Source organism: Salmo salar, unplaced genomic scaffold (genome assembly GCF_905237065.1).
Source record: "Salmo salar unplaced genomic scaffold, Ssal_v3.1, whole genome shotgun sequence".
In the NCBI taxonomy this organism is placed as follows: domain Eukaryota; kingdom Metazoa; phylum Chordata; class Actinopteri; order Salmoniformes; family Salmonidae; genus Salmo; species Salmo salar.
In genome coordinates this window covers 9,664-20,169 of record NW_025546993.1, presented here as the reverse complement: position 1 = coordinate 20,169, position 10,506 = coordinate 9,664, and the positions used below count along the sequence as shown (strand labels likewise).

General features: G+C 43.0%; 1 protein-coding gene across 1 annotated transcript; it reads left to right on the top strand.

The window, feature by feature from the left end:
• Positions 1-523: 523 nt before the first annotated feature.
• Positions 524-7,790, top strand: LOC106594450 (ephrin type-A receptor 6; the record flags this gene model as incomplete). Its single annotated transcript, XM_045711079.1, has 2 exons — positions 524-1,057; positions 7,641-7,790. Coding segments are annotated over exons 1-2 (296 nt in total), but the record flags the coding sequence as incomplete, so codon positions are not given.
• Positions 7,791-10,506: the final 2,716 nt, after the last annotated feature.

The window sequence follows — 10,506 nt, the reverse complement described above, 5'->3', positions numbered from 1 at the left end:
GTTCTATATTGCAGGCGATCCTGTCTATAGAGGAGGGATACCGTCTCCCTGTCCCCATGGGCTGTCCTGTGGTTCTATATTACAGGTGATCCTGTCTATAGAGGAGGGATACCGTCTCCCTGTCCCCATGGGCTGTCCTGTGGTTCTCATATTACAGGCGATCCTGTCTATAGAGGAGGGATACCGCCTCCCTGTCCCCATGGGCTGTCCTGTGGTTCTATATTACAGGCGATCCTGTCTATAGAGGGAGGGATACCGTCTCCCTGTCCCCATGGGCTGTCCTTTGGTTCTATATTACAGGCGATCCTGTCTATAGAGGAGGGATACCGTCTCCCTGTCCCCATGGGCTGTCCTGTGGTTCTATATTACAGGCGATCCTGTCTATAGAGGAGGGATACCGTCTCCCTGTCCCCATGGGCTGTCCTGTGGTTCTATATTACAGGTGATCCTGTCTATAGAGTGAGGGATACCGTCTCCCTGTCCCCATGGGCTGTCCTGTGGTTCTATATTACAGGTGATCCTGTCTATAGAGGAGGGATACCGTCTCCCTGTCCCCATGGGCTGTCCTGTGGTTCTATATTACAGGTGATCCTGTCTATAGAGGAGGGATACCGTCTCCCTGTCCCCATGGGCTGTCCTGTGGTTCTATATTACAGGTGATCCTGTCTATAGAGGAGGGATACCGTCTCCCTGTCCCCATGGGCTGTCCTGTGGTTCTATATTACAGGTGATCCTGTCTATAGAGGAGGGATACCGTCTCCCTGTCCCCATGGGCTGTCCTGTGGTTCTATATTACAGGTGATCCTGTCTATAGAGGAGGGATACCGTCTCCCTGTCCCCATGGGCTGTCCTGTGGTTCTATATTACAGGTGATCCTGTCTATAGAGGAGGGATACCGTCTCCCTGTCCCCATGGGCTGTCCTGTGGTTCTCCACCAGTTGATGCTCCACTGTTGGCAGAAGGAGAGAGGTCAGAGACCTCACTTCAACAGCGTGGTCTCCTTCCTGGATAAACTCATCAGGAACCCCACTAGTCTACTGACACTGGTGGACAACAGGTAAACCCCTGACCCCTAACATATTACCCTAACCCTTGACCCTAACCTCTGACCCTAACCCTGACCCTTGACCCTAACCTCTGAACCTTACCCCTAACCCTTGACCCTAATATCTTACCCTAACCCCTGACCCTAACCCCTAACCCTTGACCCTAACCTCTTATCCTGACAGCTGAGCCTAACCCTTTCCCCTAACCTCTGACCCTAACCCCTGACCTTAAACCTCTGACCCTAACCTCTGACCCTGACCCTTGACCCCAACCTTAAACCCAGTAGTCAGCTATCACTAGTGGACCGTGTACACAGATAAGAACAACCAATCAACCACTCAACCACTCAACCACTCCACCACTCAACCAATCCACCACTCCACCGATCCACCGCTCCACCGCTCCACCGCTCCACCGCTCCACCGCTCCACCGCTCAACCGCTCAACCGCTCAACCGCTCAACCACTCAACCACTCAACCACTCCACCACTCCACCACTCAACCAATCCACCACTCCACCAATCCACCACTCCACCAATCCACCAATCCACCACTCCACCAATCCACCAATCCACCAATCCACCAATCAACCACTCCACCACTCCACCGATCCACCGATCCACCGCTCCACCGCTTCCACCGCTCAACCGATCAACCGCTCAACCGCTCAACCACTCAACCAATCCACCAATTAACCATCTACATTTCAGTTTCCATGGATATTAAAGGGCTGTTGAATTGTATCTACTGCAGGGATGTTAACGGTTAACCGGTTAGACGCCGGAAATACGTTTGATTGGTCTATAGGTTAATTTGCATAATTACTGGAATATAATGTCTGTTAGGTGTCATGAAGAGAGGAACAGAATACAGTACATAGTCCAGTTAGAGGAACATAATACAGTACATAGTCTAGTTAGAGGAACAGAACAGGAACAGAATACAGTACATAGTCTAGTTAGAGGAACAGAATACAGTTCATAGTCTAGTTAGAGGAACAGAATACAGTTCATAGTCTAGTTAGAGGAACAGAATACAGTTCATAGTCTAGTTAGAGGAACAGAATACAGTACATAGTCTAGTTAGAGGAACAGAATACAGTTCATAGTCTAGTTAGAGGAACAGAATACAGTACATAGTCTAGTTAGAGGAACAGAATACAGTTCATAGTCTAGTTAGAGGAACAGAATACAGTACATAGTCTAGTTAGAGGAACAGAATACAGTTCATAGTCTAGTTAGAGGAACAGAACAGGAACAGAATACAGTACATAGTCTAGTTAGAGGAACAGAATACAGTTCATAGTCTAGTTAGAGGAACAGAATACAGTACATAGTCTAGTTAGAGGAACAGAATACAGTTCATAGTCTAGTTAGAGGAACAGAATACAGTTCATAGTCTAGTTAGAGGAACAGAATACAGTTCATAGTCTAGTTAGAGGAACAGAATACAGTTCATAGTCTAGTTAGAGGAACAGAATACAGTTCATAGTCTAGTTAGAGGAACAGAATACAGTACATAGTCTAGTTAGAGGAACAGAACAGGAACAGAATACAGTACATAGTCTAGTTAGAGGAACAGAATACAGTTCATAGTCTAGTTAGAGGAACATAATACAGTACATAGTCTAGTTAGAGGAACAGAATACAGTTCATAGTCTAGTTAGAGGAACAGAATACAGTACATAGTCTAGTTAGAGGAACAGAATACAGTACATAGTCTAGTTAGAGGAACAGAATACAGTTCATAGTCTAGTTAGAGGAACAGAATACAGTACATAGTCTAGTTAGAGGAACAGAATACAGTTCATAGTCTAGTTAGAGGAACAGAATACAGTACATAGTCTAGTTAGAGGAACAGAATATAGTACATAGTCTAGATAGAGGAACAGAATATAGTACATAGTCTAGTTAGAGGAACAGAATACAGTTCATAGTCTAGTTAGAGGAACAGAATACAGTACATAGTCTAGTTAGAGGAACAGAATACAGTACATAGTCTAGTTAGAGGAACAGAATACAGTTCATAGTCTAGTTAGAGGAACAGAATACAGTACATAGTCTAGTTAGAGGAACAGAATACAGTACATAGTCTAGATAGAGGAACAGAACAGGAACAGAATACAGTTCATAGTCTAGTTAGAGGAACAGAATACAGTACATAGTCTAGTTAGAGGAACAGAATACAGTACATAGTCTAGATAGAGGAACAGAATATAGTACATAGTCTAGTTAGAGGAACAGAATACAGTTCATAGTCTAGTTAGAGGAACAGAATACAGTTCATAGTCTAGTTAGAGGAACAGAATACAGTTCATAGTCTAGTTAGAGGAACAGAATACAGTTCATAGTCTAGTTAGAGGAACAGAATACAGTACATAGTCTAGATAGAGGAACAGAACAGGAACAGAATACAGTTCATAGTCTAGTTAGAGGAACAGAATACAGTTCATAGTCTAGTTAGAGGAACAGAATACAGTACATAGTCTAGTTAGAGGAACAGAATACAGTACATAGTCTAGTTAGAGGAACAGAATACAGTTCATAGTCTAGTTAGAGGAACAGAACAGGAACAGAATACATTACATAGTCTAGTTAGAGGAGCAGAATACAGTTCATAGTCTAGTTAGAGGAACAGAATACAGTTCATAGTCTAGTTAGAGGAACAGAATACAGTTCATAGTCTAGTTAGAGGAACAGAATACAGTTCATAGTCTAGTTAGAGCCCAGTCATTGGTCAGCCCAGTCATTGGTCAGCTCAGTCATTGGTCAGCCCAGTCGTTGGTCAGCTCAGTCATTGGTCAGCCCAGTCATTGGTCAGCCCAGTCGCTGGTCAGCCCAGTCGCTGGTCGGCCCAGTCGTTGGTCAGCCCAGTCGTTGGTCAGCCCAGTCGCTGGTCAGCCCAGTCGCTGGTCAGCCCAGTCGCTGGTCAGCCCAGTCTCTGGTAAGCCCAGTCGTTGGTCAGCCCAGTCGTTGGTCAGCCCAGTCGCTGGTCAGCCCAGTCGTTGGTCAGCCCAGTCGTTGGTCAGCCCAGTCGTTGGTCAGCCCAGTCGTTGGTCAGCCCAGTCGCTGGTCAGCCCAGTCGCTGGTCAGCCCAGTCTCTGGTCAGCCCAGTCGTTGGTCAGCCCAGTCGCTGGTCAGCCCAGTCTCTGGTCAGCCCAGTCTCTGGTCAGCCCAGTCGTTGGTCAGCCCAGTCGTTGGTCAGCCCAGTCGTTGGACAGCCCAGTCTCTGGTCATCTCAGTCATTGGTCAACCCAGTCGTTGGTCAGCCCAGTCGTTGGTCAGCCCAGTCGTTGGTCAGCCCAGTCGCTGGTCAGCCCAGTCGTGGTCAGCCCAGTCGCTGGTCAGCCCAGTCGCTGGTCAGCCCAGTCGTTGGTCAGCCCAGTCATTGGTCAGCTCAGTCATTGGTCAGCCCAGTCATTGGTCAGCCCAGTCATTGGTCAGCCCAGTCATTGGTCAGCCCAGTCATTGGTCAGCCCAGTCATTGGTCAGCCCAGTTATTGGTCAGCCCAGTCATTGGTCAACAAATAACCTTTCTAAATACAACCGCGAGTTGAAAAGAGCCAGCATTTTTTTATTTCTCAACTGGGAATTAAAGCGCGTTTCCCATTCGCCATTCGTGTGCGTAGGCTGTAATGGGATCTTGAGGCAGTATAATTGTTTGAAACCTTGAAAAAACATTTATACTTCAGTTCAATTAATAAGGCATGTCTAGCTTCAGAGTAGCCTGGCCAATATCAATCCATGGAAACATAAGCGGTAGTTAATATGTAAAGACTTCCTCGTGGTATAAACCAGCATTTCTCTCCTGTTCTCGTCACGGTCGTGATGAAGGACGAAACGTGATTTTAACTGGCGCAACAAGCACATACACAAAACAATAGCCCACAAATGCAGGTGGGAGAAAGGGCTTCCTAAATATGATCCCCAATTAGAGGCAACGATTACCAGCTGCCTCTAATTGGGAACCATACAAAACCACCAACATAGAAATAGAATGATTAGAACACCCCCCTAGTCATGCTCTGACCTAAACACCATAGAGAACCAAGGGCGTGGCAGTTCTATTGGTTTTCATTTGTGGGGCGGCGACGTAGCCTGGTGGTAAGAGCGTTGGACTAGTAACCGCAAGGTTGTAAGTTCGAATCCCCGAGCTGATAAGGTAAAAATCTGTCGTTCTGCCCCTGAACAAGGCAGTTAACCCACTGTTCCTAGGCCGTCATTGAAAATAAGAATTTGTTCTTAACTGACTTGCCTAGTTAAATAAAGATAAAAAAATATCAACTTTCTTTTGTTGTCCAGAAGCCAAAGGCTCAATCCTGGTCGTATTATCAACCCATCCTGGTCGTATTATCAACCCATCCTGGTCATATTATCAACCCATCCTGGTCATATTATCAACCCATCCTGGTCATATTATCAACCCATCCTGGTCATATTATCAACCCATCCTGGTTATTATCAACCCATCCTGGTTATAGTATCAACCCATCCTGGTTATAGTATCAACCCATCCTGGTTATTATCAACCCATCCTGGTCATATTATCAACCCATCCTGGTCATATTATCAACCCATCCTGGTCATATTAACAACCCATCCTGGTCATATTATCAACCCATCATGGTCATATTAACAACCCATCCTGGTCATATTATCAACCCATCCTGGTTATTATCAACCCATCCTGGTTATATTATCAACCCATCCTGGTTATATTATCAACCCATCCTGGTTATATTATCAACCCATCCTGGCCATAGTATCAACCCATCCTGGCCATAGTATCAACCCATCCTGGTCATAGTATCAACCCATCCTGGTTATAGTATCAACCCATCCTGGCCATAGTATCAAACCATCCTGGCCATAGTATCAACCCATCCTGGTCATAGTATCAACCCATCCTGGTTATAGTATCAACCCATCCTGGTCATAGTATCAACCCATCCTGGTCATAGTATCAACCCATCCTGGTTATAGTATCAAACCATCCTGGTTATTATCAACCCATCCTGGTTATATTAACAACCCATCCTGGTCATATTATCAACCCATCCTGGTCATATTATCAACCCATCCTGGTTATATTATCATTCCATCCTGGTTATATTATCAACCCATCCTGGTCATATTATCAACCCATCCTGGTTATAGTATCAACCCATCCTGGTTATTATCAACCCATCCTGGTCATATTATCAACCCATCCTGGTTATAGTATCAACCCATCCTGGTTATTATCATTCCATCCTGGTTATATTATCAACCCATCCTGGTTATATTATCAACCCATCCTGGTCATATCAACCCATCCTGGTTGTTGCTATCAGGTCCATTAGTTTGTAATGGAGATTTTAATCTCTGTCACGTCTGGAATCTCTCTCGTTATATGTGCTGTTTAGAACGATGTTTTCTCACTAATTGCATTTCGGAAAATGTTTGAAAATGACTTTTTTTCTTAGCTGCTTCATTAAAGGAGTTGATTGTTCATTAGTAGACTGTAGTCTTAAGACTGTTAGCCCATAATCTTGGTATTTTTTTTTCTTCATCTTTCCATTAAAACTCTTAGTGAAACATGGCTGTTCCATCTATAGTATTTTCTGTTATTCACTTCATTTTACTGTTTTGGAAAAATGTATTGACCGGTTTAATGGGCGTCAGTTAGTTGGTGTTACGAACCGGCTCAGAGTTCGCAAAGAAAAGGGAGACAACGTGGAGACAAGGAGTATCAAAATATATATTTATTAAATAAAGTAAACTAGGTAATTAACAATGGTGTGTGTGTGTAATCAGTAGTGTAAGTGAGTGCTTGCATGCATAAATGTAATAATGTAATAATAAAACTAAAAAAACAATGTGTCTGCGTGGAGAGAGTCTCCACAATGACAGTGGAAGTGGTCTCTTTATCCTGGGACATTTCCCCATGTAGCTGACCACCCTCCCAACTCCGCCCACCGGCATCCTAATAAGGACACAAGAGCAAAGAGAGAGAGAGAGAGAATACAGCAGACAGACCGGGAGGGTCGTCACAGTTGGCATCATCCCTAATCTAATTTTATGGGGTATGACAGTCCAGGACCCATTGTCCTGGTACTGCTTCTTCATGGACCGGTGTTGTTTTTAGGGCTAAGGGGCTAAGGGGCTAAGGGGTGTTGTTTTTAGGGCTAAGGGCTAAGGGGCTAAGGGGCTAAGGGGTGTTGTTTTTAGGCTAAGGGGCTAAGGGGCTAAGGGGTGTTGTTTTTAGGGCTAAGGGGCTAAGGGGGCTAAGGGTGTTGTTTTTAATGGTAAAATGGGTTGACAAGCTTCCCTTTGACTTGTAGAAGAAACGCGACTTGAAGGACTATGTTTGAGGGAGATTCTCCACTGGGCCCATATCCCATTCAAGATTTCTTGTTTTATAGTTTTTGATTATTATTATTTGTGTATTTTGTTTGCTGTTTTTGCTGCCCTGTTAGCAGCTAGTAACATAAGCATGTTGGCTGCCCTGTTAGGAGGTAGTAACACAAGCGTTTTGGCTTCACCAGCTCAGTCTCTCTCTCTCTCTCTCTCTCTCACATCTCCCTATTTACTTTCTCTCTGTAATCGACTCAGTTTTCCAGAATCACTGGAGGACATGCCAGACTACCCTCCGTTCATCTCCATCGGTGATTGGCTGGACTCCATCAAGATGAGCCAATACAAGAACCAGTTCCTGGCAGCAGGATTCACCACCCTGGACTCTGTCTCCACCATGAGTATAGAGTGAGTAGATCAGGAGATACCGGATGCTTCTCAAATAGCAACCTGGTCCCTATATTCTGATCAGAGATTATTTATTTAGTCAATATAACTTCAATCTACTGTGTATTACTGAGTTCATCTCATTTATTTATTTTGATTACATTTTTTTACAATATAAAGCCCCCACATACTAATGACCCTCACCAACATCCACAACATCACCCTGCCCAGCCCCTCACCAACATCACCCTGCCCCTCACCAACATCACCCTGCCCCTCACCAACATCACCCTGCCCAGCCCCTCACCAACATCACCCTGCCCCTCACCAACAGTTAAGTTCACCTGACTCATATAGTGTTTGTATCTCCTCTAAACAGTTAACTCATATAGTGTCTGTATTCTCCTCTAAACAGTTAACCTGACTCATATAGTGTTTGTATCTCCTCTAAACAGTTAACTCATATAGTGTCTGTATCTCCTCTAAACAGTTAACCTGACTCATATAGTGTCTGTATCTCCTCTAAACAGTTAACCTGACTCATATAGTGTCTGTATCTCCTCTAAACAGTTAACTCATATAGTGTCTGTATTCTCCTCTAAACAGTTAACCTGACTCATATAGTGTCTGTATCTCCTCTAAACAGTTAACCTGACTCATATAGTGTCTGTACCTCCTCTAAACAGTTAACCTGACTCATATAGTGTCTGTATCTCCTCTAAACAGTTAACCTGACTCATATAGTGTCTGTACCTCCTCTAAACAGTTAACCTGACTCATATAGTGTCTGTATCTCCTCTAAACAGTTAACTCATATAGTGTCTGTATCTCCTCTAAACAGTTAACCTGACTCATATAGTGGTCTGTATCTCCTCTAAACAGTTAACCTGACTCATATAGTGTGTGTATCTCCTCTAAACAGTTAACCTGACTCATATAGTGGTCTGTATCTCCTCTAAACAGTTAACCTGACTCATATAGTGTGTGTATCTCCTCTAAACAGTTAACCTGACTCATATAGTGTCTGTACCTCCTCTAAACAGTTAACTCATATAGTGTCTGTATCTCCTCTAAACAGTTAACCTGACTCATATAGTGTCTGTATCTCCTCTAAACAGTTAACCTGACTCATATAGTGTCTGTACCTCCTCTAAACAGTTAACTCATATAGTGTCTGTATTCTCCTCTAAACAGTTAACCTGACTCATATAGTGTCTGTATCTCCTCTAAACAGTTAACTCATATAGTGTCTGTATCTCCTCTAAACAGTTAACCTGACTCATATAGTGTCTGTATCTCCTCTAAACAGTTAACCTGACTCATATAGTGTCTGTTTCTCCTCTAAACAGTTAACCTGACTCATATAGTGTCTGTATCTCCTCTAAACAGTTAACTCATATAGTGTCTGTATCTCCTCTAAACAGTTAACCTGACTCATATAGTGTCTGTATCTCCTCTAAACAGTTAACCTGACTCATATAGTGTCTGTATTCTCCTCTAAACAGTTAACTCATATAGTGTCTGTATCTCCTCTAAACAGTTAACTCATATAGTGTCTGTATCTCCTCTAAACAGTTAACTCATATAGTGTCTGTATCTCCTCTAAACAGTTAACCTGACTCATATAGTGACTGTATCTCCTCTAAACAGTTAACCTGACTCATATAGGGTCTGTATTCTCCTCTAAACAGTTAACCTGACTCATATAGTGGTCTGTATCTCCTCTAAACAGTTAACCTGACTCATATAGTGTCTGTATCTCCTCTAAACAGTTAACCTGACTCATATAGTGTCTGTATCTCCTCTAAACAGTTAACCTGACTCATATAGTGGTCTGTATCTCCTCTAAACAGTTAACCTGACTCATATAGTGTCTGTACCTCCTCTAAACAGTTAACCTGACTCATATAGTGTCTGTATTCTCCTCTAAACAGTTAACCTGACTCATATAGTGTCTGTATTCTCCTCTAAACAGTTAACCTGACTCATATAGTGTCTGTATCTCCTCTAAACAGTTAACCTGACTCATATAGTGTCTGTATCTCCTCTAAACAGTTAACCTGACTCATATAGTGTCTGTACCTCCTCTAAACAGTTAACTCATATAGTGTCTGTATCTCCTCTAAACAGTTAACCTGACTCATATAGTGTCTGTATCTCCTCTAAACAGTTAACCTGACTCATATAGTGGTCTGTATCTCCTCTAAACAGTTAACCTGACTCATATAGTGTCTGTACCTCCTCTAAACAGTTAACCTGACTCATATAGTGTCTGTATCTCCTCTAAACAGTTAACCTGACTCATATAGTGTCTGTATCTCCTCTAAACAGTTAACCTGACTCATATAGTGTCTGTATTCTCCTCTAAACAGTTAACTCATATAGTGTCTGTATCTCCTCTAAACAGTTAACTCATATAGTGTCTGTATCTCCTCTAAACAGTTAACCTGACTCATATAGTGTCTGTATCTCCTCTAAACAGTTAACTCATATAGTGTCTGTATCTCCTCTAAACAGTTAACTCATATAGTGTCTGTATCTCCTCTAAACAGTTAACCTGACTCATATAGTGTCTGTATCTCCTCTAAACAGTTAACCTGACTCATATAGGGTCTGTATTCTCCTCTAAACAGTTAACCTGACTCATATAGTGTCTGTATCTCCTCTAAACAGTTAACCTGACTCATATAGTGTCTGTATCTCCTCTAAACAGTTAACCTGACTCATATAGTGTCTG